General features: G+C 37.0%; 3 protein-coding genes across 3 annotated transcripts; 2 read left to right on the top strand and 1 right to left on the bottom strand.

The window, feature by feature from the left end:
- Nucleotides 1-105: 105 nt before the first annotated feature.
- Nucleotides 106-2,039, top strand: LOC145223168 (vimentin-type intermediate filament-associated coiled-coil protein-like). Its single transcript, XM_080089525.1, has 3 exons — nt 106-412; nt 753-922; nt 1,138-2,039. The coding sequence occupies exons 1-3, from the start codon at nt 281-283 to the stop codon at nt 1,424-1,426; spliced, it is 591 nt and encodes a 196-aa protein (XP_079945651.1). The 5' UTR covers nt 106-280; the 3' UTR covers nt 1,427-2,039.
- LOC145223164 (kelch-like protein 26) lies at nt 1,685-12,621 on the bottom strand. Its single transcript, XM_080089519.1, has 13 exons — nt 12,328-12,621; nt 11,441-11,586; nt 10,901-11,042; nt 10,053-10,255; nt 8,545-8,761; nt 7,842-7,980; nt 7,203-7,276; nt 7,032-7,140; nt 5,954-6,137; nt 4,777-4,933; nt 4,305-4,438; nt 3,269-3,930; nt 1,685-2,129 (listed from the first exon to the last, which is right to left on the bottom strand). Exons 1-13 carry the CDS (start codon nt 12,613-12,615, stop codon nt 1,999-2,001), a joined length of 2,586 nt encoding a protein of 861 aa, XP_079945645.1. The 5' UTR covers nt 12,616-12,621; the 3' UTR covers nt 1,685-1,998.
- A 371-nt stretch (nt 12,622-12,992) lies between these two features.
- Nucleotides 12,993-17,501, top strand: LOC145223166 (coiled-coil domain-containing protein 130 homolog). Its single transcript, XM_080089523.1, has 7 exons — nt 12,993-13,081; nt 13,281-13,400; nt 14,422-14,523; nt 14,906-15,080; nt 15,423-15,607; nt 16,195-16,321; nt 16,669-17,501. The coding sequence occupies exons 1-7, from the start codon at nt 13,079-13,081 to the stop codon at nt 17,133-17,135; spliced, it is 1,179 nt and encodes a 392-aa protein (XP_079945649.1). The 5' UTR covers nt 12,993-13,078; the 3' UTR covers nt 17,136-17,501.
- Nucleotide 17,502: the final 1 nt, after the last annotated feature.

The following is a 17,502-nucleotide window of genomic DNA, read 5'->3' as shown; positions in this document are numbered from 1 at the left end:
AATAAACACGAATTGTGTTGTAACGAGTTGGGTGATTTCCCTGTTTACAGGACATTTGCTTTTGAGAGGAAATTGCTTTTTAGCTAATTACGTTTTTAAAAGGTTTTAAACCTAAAAAAGTTTTCACAATTTTAAGAAAAGAATGCCTTATCACAAGGGAAATAAATAACATAAAACTGCATCTATGGAGGCATAACTTTTTCTCTTTGTTATCGTTTATCACACTTTGAAAACCATAGCATTGTTACTGTTTGCTTTTGTGCAACATATAACATATATTATGTCGTTTGAAAAAACGGTGATTGACGAGGCAAACCGACACTTGGCCGCATTAAGTGACCGAGTGGAAAAACTGGAAAGCACTGTGCAGGAGCAAGCAAAGCAATTAATGCTAAAAGACAAAATACATCAGGTACAGGAATGGTGTGCATTTGCGCAATGTTCCAATTAACTTGTTGTTGTTTTTCATTTGCCCTGTTGCAAAATTTCTCACAGATAATTTGGCAGACAAGTCACATGAAAATAATTTCTTGCCAAAATTGTTTTAGTGACAATTGTTATGGAGCAATAACAAGATAATCAATACTAGACCATCATGGCATGTAAAAAAGTAATGGGAAATGTGGAAGGTAAAATGCATTCTGGGTGCATCTTACAAAAAATGAAATTTAAACATTCCGAGTAAAATAGATAAACCCCCAACTGTATGTAGTGATATGCCTAAAGCTTATATTAATCTGCTGTATTTGTAGGAAACAATGGACGCCTTGTGTCAGAAGAAGGATGCTGAAATTGCAAAGTTGAATGTGTGGCTGGAAAGCACACAGGCAGAAATAAGGAGAATGCAGATTCATGAAAGACAGCAAAATATGATAATGTCACACTTAAAACACAGATGCTCAATTCTTGAAAATGCCTCAAAGTATGTCCAGTGTTTTTGTCTTACAGTATGTTTAAATTTATTTTCAATCGCAATTAACAAGCTGCAATGAAATGTACTGTAATATTTTTTAAAATATAATATTCTTTTGTCAGTTTGCCAATGCCTTTTACACTGTTTTACTTTATATACTTATTTTATATTTTGAAAGCAACAAATTGAAAAGTTGTCTGCAAATGTAATGTGTGCATTTTCAGATATACTTCGAATCTTGAGGGTTTGCTAACATGTTTGATGGAAGCAGAAAAACTTTGTAGTGTAAATTACGAAGACCTGGTCAAACGACAGATGTCGGATGTGTCACAATATGGAGTGGGTGATGGCCACCATGATCGACATGCCACTGTCACACATGGAAACCACAATCCAACTGATAATGACAGTTGTTTTACAAATCCATCATTGGGAGAATGTTCAAGCTTTGAAAATGCGAAGAAATTTGCTAATGGTGGAAGGTTTTCTATCACTGAGGATTCGGATACATAATTTTTATACCATGTTAAGTAATAAGTCTTCCACAAGATTATGTTCTCAGTGGATTTATGTGCAATACTGAATTTGTATTTTCAGTGACATGTACGGTGGCTTGGCTTTTAAGTATTTTATTCTGAGGCAATTTTTTTCATTGCAAACATTATTGTTAATTTTATTTCAGACCACAGTAGCAAGGTTGTAAAATTGTATGCAGTACATTTTTTTTCATGTAATTCAAATAATGTTTAAGGAATAAATAAAAACTTACTGATTCAAGCAATAACAAGCAATAAGTAAATTTATATACAGGAGTTTTTTTTTCAATTTGATTTTAAATACATGCTTGATAATTGGGAATTTTGTTGACAGTTTAATATATTTTCATCCTTAATTTACAAACCCTTCCCACTAAAAAATACCACTTTAAACCAAAATACACCTCAGGAGTGGTCAAAACAGCTTGCTTGTATTTTTTTACCAAATGTAACCTTTGCATGCTGCACATTGTTTAAAAAACTGGAGAAAAAAAATGTTGTGTGTTTATTTTATGCCTCGTTGCCCACATATCGTTTTACTTGTGCCTTTTATTCTGTTAAAAATACTGATTGTGGTTCAGTAAATGCAATTTCGTTGTCATCATTTCTGCAGTTTTCACAGGGAATCCAAGTTGAGTTTGAATTGTCAAAATCAGGTTCCTCCTCTGCACCAATTCCATCTACAACGTCAGAAAAGGTATTGGTTTGTGAGACAACAATGAAACTAATGAAAACTGTTTGTGGATTTGTTTTTTTTAATCTCTGAAAACGAAAGTCTTTTCTAGGACTGTACAGTTGTTAAGGAAAAATTGTGCCTACTCGCCGGTAAAACGGTTTCTTGGTAACTACCGTATTACCTGTATAATTATTTTTGTGGTTTATCAGAAAATTACGGTTTTATTTATAATACTTTGCAAGGTCTGCAACCTTGGGATCCCCGGCCAAATGCAGGATTGTGCAGTCCGCGGGACGTTTGGATTTAAATGAAGTATGGCCCGGTAAATAATTTCAATCCAGTGTCAGCGAGCGAATGCAACGATATTTTTGTTGCGTCTCCGGCACGTTTTTTAAGTCCCATTAACGCGCATAAAATTATTTTCACATTGTACTGGTAGCTGTTCACTCAACGTAAGCGTGTTGGTATACATAAGAAACAAATTTTGACCTATGAAGAATTCAAGTAGTTAAATTACGCATTGTCGTTCAAAAAGTTAAAATATGGCTAGGCTAATCTAACTAGAGTAGGGGTTCTTAACCTGGGGTGCACGCACCCCCAAGGGGTGCGAGAACTGCTCCTAGGGGGTGCGGGGATGCTGAATCATTAAGGTTGGTTAGGTCTATTCTATTTAAGCAATTACAGAAGGGGGAGCGAAAATTAAAATGACTTGGGACCTACCAAAATTTTGCACGTTTTGAGGTGTGTTGAGCATCACGCCATATCAACCTAATTGTTTCACTCACTTGATGATTTATGATTCGCAATAATTGGGGCAATGGGCCAATTACAACAGTATAAAGTAGGCTACAAGGTGTAAAACGAATAGTTTGCTGGCAGTGCAACCTCTACAACACGACAATGCAGTTTGTAAACAATTTTAACTTTGTAAAAAAATTTGACTTTGTAAACAATTTTGACAATTTTTGACCTATTCTAAAAATTTTAACAAAATTTTGACTTTTATTGACAAGTCAAAAAATATTTGCCCTAGTTATAAGTTCTAAAGGTGTGGCCCTTGGTCTAATCATCCTGATTGTAATTCAGTGATAAAGGTTGTACACCCCGCTATGCAACACACGCTATTATTACTGGTCAAATTACCTTTACTTGTCGAAAGCCACTGCAGCACCCTGTCCGGCGACGCTAAAGTGTCGTATCCTGCCCTTGGGCGCGGGACTGCAGATGACCCTCGCTTTAGAACCGCCCCAGTGATAACATGAGCCTGATTATGTAAGTTAACCCCAGATGTGGGCCTGCAGTTGCTGTCTGTACTGTCGCAAGATGACCTGTCCATTGTTAAAGTGTGTACTTGCTGTACAAGAGGGGAGGCTGACTTGGGTGCTGGTCGAAGCATTCGAGGACTAGTTGTAGACTTGGTAGCCAAATCTGTGGAGTTGCTTTCTAACGGAGAAGCTGTATTTGAGGGAGTGGTTGGCGTGAAATTGGGTTCTTTGTATAATACTACACTTGCACAGGCCATCCCAGTGCAACGCATTGGGTAACTTTCAATTTGGGGGCAAACTGCATCCAAAACAAGGCACTTTTCAGCATTACAGACATCGTCTCTTGAGGTGGTTGGGTTTTTACTCTGATTTGTCTGTGTGTTGGTGTCTATGCATTCTACGTTATCAATACGACCCCGGTTCAACCAGCTGTAGCCAGCCACCAAGTACATCTTGCCGTGTAACGCACAGGAACCGGCTTCTGATCTTGTTGTTGAAACGCTGAGGTTAATTAGATCTTCGTCGTGTTTGTCTGTGGGGCTAAATACACATCACAAATAAGTTAGATTACAAACCAAAGCGTTAAGCTGCAAGTGAGACTGCTTTTGTTAGGACTAATCCAAAAAGCTTAAAATTGCTTCAACATGTTTTTCATCCAATGTTTTATAAATTGGTCGTTTAAACATCAAGAAACTTGTTGTTAAAGGTTGTCATATAAGGCCTTTTTGAAACCCGTTGCGCATGCAAACAGGTTCAAAAGTGTCAACTATCATTGGTTGCTTAGTGTAAAAATCAAAATGAAAACAAGGTAGCGAAAGAGGTCAAACTGTTAAATCTGCGTCTCCGTAAGACAAAATTATGACTGGACATGTATTAAAATGATAAAATACTCACGAAACAGAAAAATTTCAAACCTTCGTGCATGTCGTGACGTGGTGTCCCAAGCAGCCAGACTTCTATTTAATAAACTAGGGGAAGCGGATTCGTCCCAATTCAATCGGGTTTTGACGATCGTCCATTGATCATGAGCTGGTGTGTACAATTCTATCTGTCGCAAAGCATCAACTAAGAAATTTCAAGCATCAACTAAGAATTTAGCATCAACTAAGAATTTAAACTTGTATTTCTGCTGAAATGTAGTTTTTTGTTGTTCACCACCCGGCTGATTGCACCTGTTTGGTCTAGAAATAATGTTTCATGCCTTGTTGGTTGTTGGAGTGCAGTGTTTTCAAGCATTCTGTGACTTTTAGTTGGGTTCACCCAGATTTTACCCCCAAATATTCGTTTTTTTTAAATTTAGCAGTGTATGGAAAGCCAGCTGTCTAGTTCCTATATTCCCTCCAACAGCGTAGATAAGTGTAAACAAAACAATAAAGCATGGCTCACTTCGCTGGCGCCATAGATACCGAGCCCAGGGTCTGTGGCGTCTACTGTGGCGCCTCCAATAAGCCACAAATGATGGTCGACTGCATGTAGACTTGCTGAAAACCGCGGCTTAACCAAAGGCTGGCGTCGTTCCCATTTTCCGTTGACTGGAAGATAGCTGTAAACAATTAGAGAAACATAGAAGAATTACGTTTGTAGCAATGTGTATTTTATGTTTTTGTGTATTTTTATTTTAGCGGCACATCTGACACGTCAAGGCAATTTTGTATTTACTTTAAAGTCTAGCGGCCTTAGATGTCGCGTTTTCTAAAACTACACGCCCACTTACGCAATCGTAAAAACGTTTCTTGTAGCCGCCTTCCGTGTACTATAATTATTTCCTTTGTTTCGGAGCGACACTACCTTTGTTATAATACCACGTAATTGTCGCTTGACTATATATTTGCGTTTGCTAATCCAATAAAACAGACACTCACTTACTTACTAAAAACTAGACGAAGTTATTGCTAAAGTTATACCTCACGTTTGCTGTAGTTTTATATACATTGTTTAATAAACCTTGTTTAACGCTCTAGTTGTTATTAGTCAGGAGTCTTTAGAGTTCTTTAATTTTGGAGTCAGATCGCGCATTTCCTTCTTTAATCTACGTTGCATAAAACCGCATAAATCGGCCAATAATCTTATCATTTGCAACACGTTCCATTAGTGATGCAGTACTGATGAGCGACTGGCTTAAGATAAATTTAAAAGTGAGTAAAGTAGTCGTGATGTTGCAAAGTAACTCCTAGCTTTTTGTGTACCGTTAATTGGAATCAGTTTTAGGTCGCCAATTTTGTTTAAAAATCAGTCGAATTAGATTTAAAATGGGAAAAAAGTCCGAAAAAAATGAAAAATCCTAAACAACACGAAAAACTATACTTCAGCCAATTCCAGAGGTTTTTAACACTTTTTCTGCCAATTCACCCGCAAGGCTGACGATTTGCACGTTACCCTGAAGAGACACTTGAATATAAATTTGCTGGGTACTTTGATAGTTAAAATGTCATAGCAGATCACAGGAATCAGCCTGCAGGCTACTAATGGGTGACGCCGACGGATTTGTCCTCACTTTTCAAATATAAAAAATGTATGTCGTTTTTTTTTGAGTAATTTGGTTAACTTAATATTAATACTTTACCTTTCAACGCGTCTAGAAACTAAATCGTCACTTGATCCGCCTGCTACATAAAGTCGACCTTCAAACGCTGTGGCTGCCGTGTGACGACGCCGGCTGCTGATTGGCTGGCATCTCTCCCACGTGTTATTGGCGGGGCTGTAAGCTTCCACTTCGTCAACCGTTACACCCTGCGTTGTTCGGCCACCTGTAGTGTAAAGTAGTTTTAAAACCATAAAATGAAGTTTTTGTATCGGAAACTGCGTATATTTAAACAAAGCCTTTGGTTATCTAGTCTATAAACTAAAACACTTGTCAATGCATACATTTCAAAGTAAATGTAGAAAAAAATCTAAAACATTTTTAGTAGATTTGTCGTGAAGGTTACGGAACGGACAGTAACAGCCATGCTCCCCATTAACAAAAACTTTTCCCGCCTTTGCAACCATTGCGCCTTACATCCATTGTTACGACATAACTGCCAATCTTCGTAAGTGTCCCACTTTCCCGGTTTACTTGCTTTCTACATATTCAGTCTAGTTAGTGTTGCAGCAATATCTGAACAAGTTGTGAGTGCATTAAGTTGTGTTATGGGGAATAATTTTATGTGCTGTAAGTTAGATCATTAATTAGAATGGTTTTGTAGTTATTGCTTTCTTTGATCTTTTAGCTTTTTAGGTGGTCGAAAATCGTTTGAAAACACTGATCAATTAATAAAGTGCATCTGAAACCGATTCTTATTCTGCCAGTCAAGAGACTGTAAGGCAAAATGAGCAAGAAGGCTTGAATTCTATAATTATGATGACTTTTTATCCAATCTGCATTGTTACCACTTATCATGATTAGGGTCAAATGAATGGAGCAAAAAACACAAATAGATTGGTAAAAGAAAAAATGAAGTGGAAAATAGTCACTCCTGCAAAATAAGAGTTTTTGCAGCAGTGAGTGCTGAAAGTAAAAATTGAGTAACGTTCAGGTACGCATCCCTTCTGTTGTCGAAATCGAAACCATTGTGATGTATTACACACAAATACTGGCTGATTTTTTGAGTAAAGTTTGAGTTTCGCTTCAAAAATGTAGTGTTAAAATACCAGCAGTTCACCTATAGCGTAGATTTTCGTCTCGAGCGCTACCAGCTGGAAGCTTTCTCTTGCTGTTTCCATGCTGGTAATTTGAAGCCATTCTTCCATCCAAGTGTCGTATCTCCAAACCTATCAACGTCACTCACTACTTCACCTGTCAATCAAATCGCTAACGTCATCGTGCTGTTTACCTTTTTGCTGGGCGATCGGCAACCTTCAGTTGAATCTCCACCGGCGATGTACAGAAAACGTCCAAGTGTGGTGGCTGCATTTAAATATTTGATTTAAGTTCACATCTACATCAGAGTTGGAAACGGGCCTAGAAATTCGAGCCTGAACTCGTTCCCAACCCGAAAGTACAAGCCCGAAACCCAGCCAGAACCCGAATCGTTTTTGAGGAGCCCGTTTAGGCCCAACAGTCCGAGAACTGAAAATTGCCCTTTGTCGTTCACGGGGTTCGAACCCAGGACACTCCCGGGGACGAAATCAGGTTGTATATGGGGTCAGGCCTATACATTAAAGCCTCAGGAAAGACCAAGACAACAAACACAATAGACAATTGGTCTTAAAGCAAGGCGTTTTAGGGCTGTTTGACATTAGGTCAGGTCCAGCAACTAGCTACTTATAGCTAGTTAAATTTATCCAAAAACAAATGACACAGAGTGCAAAGTCAGGCCCGAATCGAGTCTGTTTTTTCGAAGAAACCTAGCTTGACGATATTGAGGAGATAATTTTTTAAATGATTTGTTAAAAGCGCATCAAGAATCACACATATAAATGTTTCTTGTAGTAGTGTCTAATTCAATCAATATTTTAGGTAATATTGTTACCTGCGTGGTGATGCCTTGGCTCTGGCAGTCGCGCAAAAGGTTTCCATGAACCCTTTGTGACGTCACAGTAGAACATTTTATCGGTGAGTGATCCTTCACGCTTTAATGCTAAACCACCACAGGCAATTATAACGTCGATCTGTGAATTGCCAAGAATGTTAAGTATTTCAATTGGTGGTTACGATAATTGGTAGGTAACTGACACTTTTAACGTTTTAGTGGTTAGGTAACCGTCTTAAATATTGCTGAGAAGTTTTGTTGACAAATCGGTTGCACATGGAGGCAAAAAGGTCGCATCTATCATGCTGAAATACTTGGGGCTTTGTTTAATATAGTCATAAATTACCATTGGTGATTTTAATCATTTTGCTATCAAAGGATTATAAGTAATGTGCCAAAAGGTGAAATATTTTGTGTTTTGTAGGGACAACCAATTCGTTTCATACAATTGTTTTTGTTGTGGCATCGAACACAATTATAGGATAGACATGGCTTTATAGCCTGTTACTCGATCCCAACAAACTGGAGTGCTAGTGGATGGCTACGCTAGCCAATACGGCGTATCTCTCATAACTTTAGGCAGCTTATATCATATATTGGCTTGATGTTTTCACAATTTACATGCTTTTAAAAACTGATTTGTGACTTTCATATATTTCCTTTATTTCCCAAAACATCACATACATACACACGCCATACATACGTTAGTAGTGGTCCGTGGCATGGTCCTCGTATTCTGCATGATGCTGCGGCGGTGTGGAAGCAAGTGATACCTTACAGCCTCCCTGGCCAACTCGCCCACTTCGGGGACTTGACACACATAAGGCGACGATTCCACCGTGTCTACAAGCTCACTTTCGGGGATCAGAGGAAATCTTACATGGCACATCAGACGACCGGCGTACACCACTCTGGTGGTTCTGTGGATTTTAATTTAAACATTATTGGATTGTTAAGTTTATAGAGTTCTTCTGGCAATTGTATTTTTATACCGACGTTTAGACGTCCTATACAGGGTCGTCTTTATCAGGGTAAATGACACTGAATGCACGTAACACTGAACAAAAATACAATTTTCCGAAGAGCTTTATAAATTTGATATTATGTCTGGCAGCGATATAGCTTATATATTAGATCAGTGGTTCTCAACTCGTTTCAGGCCATGGACCACCGCCCCAGTAAAAATAATATCGTGGACCATTTTATTTTTGAGCAAGATCGAAGTACGCATACCAAACTACAATTTGGGCTCGAAACATAATTCTTCAAAAGCGATTTTCAAGAAGTGAGATACAATTATTAACAGCTAACATTTTGATACTCTTTCAACATGCAATACGCCCTCATCTCTAGTTCATCACCAAATTTAGTGGATGTCCTGTGGACCACCAAAAAAGTCATCATGGACCACTAGTTGAGAACCACTGTATTAGATTGTTAAGTTGGGGACGAAAAAACATGTTGGTACGGTGTGTTTGAATTGGCATTTTGTTGAATAATTCGGATTCAGTTTTATGATTTTTTTAAGTCGTGTCACCGCTTAAGCGACAAAAACATGCAGGTAAAGAAAACACACACAAGGCCAAACGTTGCTTTGGTAACATTTTGTTGTATTTTTTTGATTTTTTGCGTCAACTTCCGCACAAATCATAGTAAGGTTTGGTTTCAAAGGCGAAAATAGATGCTGTCCAGTCGTATACATTTTGTCGATCGATATGTATTTTCATATTTCTCTTTATTATATGATATGATCTTTGAAGTTAATGACTGTTTTTTTTCACATTATTATTAATCGTGTACCCTTAATTTTCGGTTATTGATACGTTTTGTAGGATCGCTCTGGAGTAAAACGATTGAAAAACACTTTTATGTGTTTGTTGTTTGGTTTTATTTTATCGTCGGTGGGCAGACAAAGCGTGATTTGTGCTTACAAAGAGTCCGCCGTCAAAGTCTGTTCAACTATTTGTTATTTGATTTTTTTGGCCTAAGAAGTCGGTAACTTCAATTTAGTTCCACCCATCAGATTCCACTGGGTGCCGCTCAAGTTTCTTGCTCAGGGAAATACAAGTGGCCGAATTTTTTGGCGCGCCTGACTCATTTACAGACATAAAAAAACATTGAAAGTCTTGTGTTCGAACCCCGTGGAAAAAAACCCAAAAATAAGTGACCCGGATAGGATTAGAACTCACAACCTTGCGAACACATATTCACCTGTCAGCATCAATCCATCGGACCAGGGCCTGAAACACAGAAATCTCTGATGGAACATTAAGATCTTGCCGGGGAAGAATCCCACGCAATTCGCAGTAGCGAAGTTTGAGAAGTTCTTTCTGCTGACAAACTGCCCCGAAGTTGGTGCTGGCCAGGCTGTAGCTTTCTTCCAGTAGAGATTTCAGGTCATATAGGTTTGCGACCTAAGAAATTGGACTGTACAATAAGTTTGAGTCCAAAAAATAGTGTACTATGGGGACGTTATTGGGCCCTGTATTTTTGGGCCAAAACCCGAAAATATTTTTAAAGCCACAATATAGAGCCGAAAAAACGGTAGTTTAAATTAAAATGTGTTCAGTTAAGGATATTTTGCTCAGTGAAAGAAATTATAGGGACACAATTGCACTAAAACAATCACCAAGCCTAAAATAGCTGCGCAACGTGAAAACTTTATGGAGCGCAAAACAGTGAAGGGCACAATTGGCGGATACTGGGTGTATGTACACAAAATAGCGTAGGGATGTCATTGGGTACTGTGTTTTGGGAACAACCCCCCCCCCCAAAAAAAAAAAATATATTTAAAAACGTCAATATGACTGGAAAACAGTTTATTGATATTAAGACCCGAAATCTTAACACACAAATCAGAGTAGCAATTCGGGCTGGAGTTTGGGCAGTGGTCTGACTTTCAAAGAAATTTCAGTAGGTCAGAACGCTTTAATGCAGCCGTAATTATATTTACATCACGTAGAACACGTATATGGACTCAGTTTAGTGCACAACATTTATTTAAGTTGAGTTTTGCTTTGGATTAAACATATCTCTAATTATAACTTAATATAACTTACCTGTAAAGTCCGTAAACAGTTGGTAATTGTCAAATGTTTTGACAGAAAATTCGCACATGCATCTACAATGCAAGGTATTTTGAGGAACGATGCCGCTGATAGCATGTCATCGACGGTTTTTCTCGATAGCGTAATAGAACCGCTAAAAAAACAACATCAAAAACTTCAGCTAAACGAGCTAAACGCCACGAAAAATATACAGGTCAAGTGATACTATAAACTGTAATGACCTTTAATGGTAAACGTATCTTGTTTGGATAAGCTGTTGCATGGTTTTAATCTGATTACAGTTGCTTAAGGACTAAAAATAATATGTTTTATGTACTTCCTTTCATAGTTAGAACACGCCGAAAATTTTGATAAAGTATGTTTAATTTTTAACCTCAATACCTGGTCAAGACAGAATAAGAACTCACAAGCATCTGAACACACTGCGGTTGCGACCACTAGAGGTCTATCTCAGCGATCGATTATATAACCATCATTTCAATGTGCCCTGGGAAAAATGTTTGTAGGTCTGGTCGTGCTGGGTTGTTATACCTGTACATGCCCTCAAGAATACTGGCTACAGTGTTTGCTTGTATACCGAGAAGTGGAACTTTCATCATTTCATTCTCGTTGAACTCGACTTTTCGACGCATCACAAACATTTCCCGAAGATATTCGCTGGAGGCCGCCAACACGACCTGCAAAATGCAACACAGAAATGAAACTAAAAAAACACATTAATTATCAGTCACTTCAGGGAGTCGAACCGCTTGTTATATGGGTTCAGGTTCGGTTCGGGTTCACTTTGTTTTGTTTTTAAGGGTTCGGGTTCTTTTCAGGTTTTTAGAAATGTTTGATTCCGGGTTCGGGTTCAGTTTCGGTTCGACTCTTTTCGGCAAATTACCCTGTCCGAACCGGTTTGCGGTTTTTAAACCGGTTCATTCCCTTTTCGATTAATTTTGTTTTTGTCCTTCATCTGCATGACGTTGTTAAACTCCGAAAGAATTTTGACCGTGCATTGCAGACACTTTTATTTTTTTTATTTTTGATACGCCCTATATAGCTGTTATTTTGCGTATCTTTATCTTCAGTGCGTTGTTTTAAAAGAAATCACAAAAAAATAATACAGGTTGCATTTTGTTACTGGTTCGGGTCCAACGCCGAACAAAACATACGGTTCAACTCCGGTTCGGGTTTCTAGGAATTCGTAATTAGCGGTTCGAGTTCGGGTCTAATGAAATAAACCGCTCAAACCGGTTCGCGGGTTCGGGTTCTGTTCCGGTTCGACTCCCTGATTTAGATGATCAGTAATGTTTGTCAAAAGGTAGCTTTTGGTTAATGTATAAAATGGGAGTTTTCAAAGGTGGAGATTTTATAATTTCCTCGAATAAGTTTTACCCAGCGGTTTAACAACTGAAACCCTAAGTTAAGAAATGTACCTTATGGGCCTTGAAAGTTGCCTTTTCTACGCTTAGTATGACGTCACAAAGGTCTCTCGTCTTGTACAAGGCAGCGATACCTGACACCAGCGAATTTTCATGCTTGGCAAGTTGATAAATTTCTTCTAATTCGGATACTGACGGAGTTTCCGATGCTTTTGACTTCTTGTTTGCAGAAATGTGGCCATAGTTTACTGCAAATGACCCAGTGGCTTTGATTTGCGACGAAACTTCATTTGGAGTGATATAACTACCTACTCGATGCACCTGCTTTTTGCCAGTCTGCATTTGATGTGTAAAGTTACCTTTAGAAAATGTATGTTTCGAAAACACATATCGTTTTTGGTTCCTTTCCGCAATATTGTCATCTTTATGGCAACCTTGCTCTGTGACGAAATAACTGCAAATGTGACGACACAATCGTAAAAACATGTGCTCACTGATGCGTGAAACGAGCAACAAAACACAAAAGTTTTGTTTGTAGAGGGTTGTGATTTTTTTAAAGTCGGAATTTGGGTTTATATGGAAGAGGCTTAGGCGTGGCTCCAGGGTTTTATTTAGGCAAAACGCCTTTTTATCCAGAATGCAGTTAAATATGGAGCGAGCAATAGTGTACATACAGTTTGTTATAAAACAGAAAATATTAAAGCTGACTCAAACACTTTTTTTACTTTATAAATTTGGCAAACAGGGAATACTTGTTGCATTGAAGTTAGTGTGCTACAGACAAGTGCATCTGGATTAGAGCAACATGGTAAATAATACGTTTTTTACTGTTGATTACCAATTTTCTAATTTGTGCACTGTATAGTTTATAGTAGGACTGTAATATATGATTAATCGAATTTTAGTTGACAATACATTATTACTCGACATGACATTGTACATTTGCTGTAATATTGTATGTCACGGTGTGAAAAGTTGGTTAAATACGTTTTTTTATTGTTTAACAGGGAGAACGAAAAGGAGTAAACAAGTATTATCCACCTGACTTTGATTACAAGAAACATGGCTCACTCGACCGATATCACAATTCCCATCCGCTCAGAGAAAGAGCAAGAAAACTTGGGGAGGTAAGAGTTCTTTATGATTCTGCAGAGTTTAGCAACTGTATGCACGATTTAAAAACAATTGTTTACATGACAATTTTTGCATCAAAGCATTTGACTGTCCTGCTTTGTATCCCTTGGTTTGCGCCTACTGCGCACTCAGGACATGTTGGTCCTGCTCGTCTGAAATCTTGTTGCAGACTGCTATGTTCTGCACACTGGAATATAAGGGTATTCGAAAAAATCTTCATTATGAGGCCTAGCTGCGGTGGGTTTACCATCACACCACCAATTGTGCCCCCTCGTTTGTTGCGCTATGTTACATCTCACCTTGTGTGAATATTACCAACAGTGTGAATATTTTAGTGCAATATTGTTGCTATGGTTGTTTCACGGAGTTAAATGAATTCAACTCAGCAGTCCTAAGACTAGAGATTATAAGATTAACACTATGTACGGCTACATGGGCTTTCAACAACCTTATTATATTCTATTTGTTGCAATATGAAAGAGTTTTCTTGGCATTTATCTTTAAAATATAAAAGGCACATTCTAATGAAAAGTTGAGTCATTTGAGATAGAGATTAAAAATGAAACCATGTGTGAATACAGATGCATGATAAGACCACATGCGAAACCTTTATAACACAAGTTAAGTTTATGCTTATTTTGAAGTAACTACTACAGGTAAAATTGGCAACTGATCTAGCATTTAGGGTTACAAAAAATGTGGGTTGATCTACTTTGAACAAAAAAAAAATTAAATTGCTTGCTAGCACTGCACCAAAGTGGTTTATAGGTCCCCTTCCAAGTCATTGCTCAAAAATGTTGATTGCCCAAACAAACAAAACTGAGAGGCATTAACAAATCTTTTAAAATACAAGCAATGTTTGCCATTTAGAAATTGAAATGTCATTCAGTGATAAATACTGACTGCTTAGTTTACAACTATACCTATTATGATTACCACTACTAATTAGGCTAAATTTGTATTTAGATACTGTTTTTTTTACTCTGGGAAAACTAAACGAAACATATTTTGCAGGGAATTCTTATCATCAGGTTTGAAATGCCATACAATATTTGGTGCAATGGATGTAATAGCCATATTGGAATGGGTGTTCGATATAATGCTGAAAAGAAAAAGGTTTGTAAAGATTGTGTACATTTTGTGAAGTGTTTTTATAAGCTGTCTGTAACTATTAGGGTTGGGTCGAGTCGAGCCAGAACCTGAGTACTCAGTACCAAGCATCTGCATTGCACAAACTGACCCAAGCATTAAAATCACTCTGCTAACATACAAAACTAGTGTTCGAAAGGGTATCAATGAACAAAAAATAGTGTTTTTTAAATGTGTTAGATGGTGCAAAAGCGCCTACTTCTGGGGCATGTACAACTTAGTACAACACAGTTGACATAACGAAGCGAGCACTGAGCATTACTTTGAGGTGCTCAGTTTCGACCAAACAGAACATTTTCAGTTTTGGCCCATCCCTAGTCACTACACATTTCTGTGGTTATGTATTTAGATGGGCAACTACTATTCAACCATAATCTACAAATTTCGGATGAAATGTCATCTTTGCGAGCAACATTTTGAAATACAAACTGATCCTGCCAATTGTGAATATGTGATATTGAGCGGTGCTAGGAGAAAGGAGGAAAGATGGGATGCGAAAAATAATGAACAAATTGAAATGACAGGTGATCACAAAAACTACTATCTAACATAGTGTTTGTATGAATAAAATGTGATGTGTTTTATGTATAAATGCATGCATGTTGCATGTATGTATACATAAGGGCGCTATTCCAAATAGTATGCTATTTTAGTGTTCTGTGTTGCCTATCCCTATGTGTTGTCACCCAAAACAATTTTCACAAATTTTTCAATTTTTAAAAATTAACAAAATTTTCCATTTTTAAGAAGGTTTTTTTAAAACAAAGGCAGATTATAGATTGTATGGTGTTGTGTGATTTCAACTTTTTGCCCTAACTGTTTTAAAAAAATATTTTTTGCACTCATTATAAATGGAATTTTTTTAGATCATGAAGTGAAAAAGAAGTTAAGTAGTGATCCGATGTATAAACTCGAGCATCAAGCGCAAGACAAAAAGAAGCTCGAACACATTGTTCCCACACTGGAGGAAATTCAGGACATACAAGAGGAAAAGCGTGATGATTATTTACTCAACAAAGCATTAAGAAAATCTTTTCGCGAGGAGAAAAAGGTTACCTTTCAAACATTTATTCATTTGTTTGTTTGTGTTTTACTTGACATTGACTGCTGAAAAACCAGGCTATTGATAAACGTTTTGGTAGTTTTTCGACGTATCTGTCTTTAATGCATGTTTGTTTCAGTCTGTTTTTGAAAAAAAATGTTTGTTTGATAGTATGAATGAAACATGTTTGTATTGTACCACTTTAGCATAGAGCCAAAACTTTCATACTAATTCTAAATATCACAACATGATGTTGTTTTTTGGTTTGCAGGTAAATGTATTGTAACTAGTGAACAAAAACTAACATTTAAATTTTTTTTTTTTCTTACACATTGATCGTAAACCTGAAAGCTTATCAACAAACTAGGTTTTGTTGTGCCATTGCCGTATTGAAACAAAATAAATTTATTTGCCACTTGGTTGGTTGTTATTGTGAAAACTGTTATTTTTTTGAGCCAATGTGGGTGTATAGTTGTCATGTACATCTGCATTTTGACATCAAGACCTTCCTATTACAAGTTGCTTTTTTTCACAACGATTTTTAGCAACACACTGTTCAAGATTCATTTTTTCTTAATTTATAAAAAATTGTACAGAGATTAGAGGAAGTTGCAAACCATGATGCATCATTGTTACAAAAATCCTCATTAGACATTCCACTGCTCCCTGAATCAAATGAAGACATGAAGGTTGCACAACTAATGCAATTTCAAAGCATCAAATGTAAGTGACTTCTGCAAACATCAATGTAAATAGATTCAATTTTTATGCCAACGTAAAATTCTTTTGGAAACTTTGGAGCACTATATACGGATCTGTTTATAAGTTTAATGGTGAAAATAACGGCCCAAATAGATGTAAAAAGCGACATGCTTTTATATATTTCAAACCTTTTAGCAAATGCTCATGCCATCATCCGTTTGTATACACTTGCTTCACGACAAAAAGGGGCGAAACATTTGACATATTTAAAGCATGTTGCTTTTTATGTCTATTTGGGCTGTTATTTTCACCATTAAATTTTTGAAACTTATTCTCAAAATGCTATTTCTAACAAATGCTTCTTACAGCGTTTGATGCAAAACAAGATGAACTGCGCAAAGACATTGAAACTAAACCAGTATTTGAGGGATCTGTGAGTGGAAAAGTAGAATCGTCAATTCAACATTTATCTGCCAAACTGCCTAAATCTCTTACAAAGTCATTACAAGCAAAAATGTCCAGCTCACTTTGGTCAAACTCAAGTCAGAAGTCGAAACAAAAAACTGGAAACAACTTTCTTGGTGTCAAGATCAGAAAAAAGACAAAAAATGTGACATCTCAGTTAAAAAATCACATCAAGAAACAGCCGCATATTGTGAAACAAAATCCGCAAATGGAAAAAGTCGGTTTAGGAAAGTTGCCACAAAAAACGAACATTGTGTCGACAGTAAAAAGTGATCCTAAATTGAAGAGGTTAACGTCTTTGGTTGCTTATTCCTCGGACGCTAGTTCCGAAAATAGTGACAATCAGTTATCTGATGGTGATGCTTCATGACACCATTTAAAAGTTTCGATTTGTTGTTGTTTGTTTGTCCCATGTGTGTGGAAAATGCTGTGTTTCAAAAGTTATAAATTGAATTCACTGGAATGTATTTAAATGATATATATTGGAAAGAAATGTAACTTTCAATTTTTGAATTGCTATACTTAGAGCAATCTAACATACTGTTATTGTGTTTTACTTCAAACTTGAAACACTATTTTTTTCAAATGGACTGGTTCTATTACTTAATTATGGATAAAAACTTTTTTGTCACAAAACACAAAAGTTGTGTAAATTTTAATTTGTGTTTAAAAAATTTTTTTTGGAAACACTCGTTATTTGGTCGCATTTTTATAAATCTTTTATTTTCTGCCACAGG

Source organism: Phallusia mammillata, chromosome 4 (assembly GCF_965637545.1).
Source record: "Phallusia mammillata chromosome 4, kaPhaMamm4.hap1.1, whole genome shotgun sequence".
NCBI lineage: Eukaryota > Metazoa > Chordata > Ascidiacea > Phlebobranchia > Ascidiidae > Phallusia > Phallusia mammillata.
Note: the sequence above shows the minus strand (reverse complement) of the source record. Positions and strands in the feature narration are given on the sequence as shown.

Coding starts and splice junctions, on each gene's coding strand:
- LOC145223166 (XM_080089523.1), top strand. Junction 14,524..14,905: donor ATAATGCTGAAAAGAAAAAG/GTTTGTAAAGAT, acceptor TTATGTATTTAG/ATGGGCAACTACTATTCAAC. Junction 16,322..16,668: donor GCAATTTCAAAGCATCAAAT/GTAAGTGACTTC, acceptor TGCTTCTTACAG/CGTTTGATGCAAAACAAGAT.
- LOC145223168 (XM_080089525.1), top strand. CDS start 281: ATGTCGTTTGAAAAAACGGTGATTGACGAGGCAAACCGACACTTGGCC. Junction 413..752: donor TAAAAGACAAAATACATCAG/GTACAGGAATGG, acceptor CTGTATTTGTAG/GAAACAATGGACGCCTTGTG. Junction 923..1,137: donor ATTCTTGAAAATGCCTCAAA/GTATGTCCAGTG, acceptor GTGCATTTTCAG/ATATACTTCGAATCTTGAGG.
- LOC145223164 (XM_080089519.1), bottom strand. CDS start 12,615: ATGCAGACTGGCAAAAAGCAGGTGCATCGAGTAGGTAGTTATATCACT. Junction 11,587..12,327: donor CAACTTTCAAGGCCCATAAG/GTACATTTCTTA, acceptor TGCATTTTGCAG/GTCGTGTTGGCGGCCTCCAG. Junction 7,981..8,544: donor TGCCACGGACCACTACTAAC/GTATGTATGGCG, acceptor GGCAATTCACAG/ATCGACGTTATAATTGCCTG.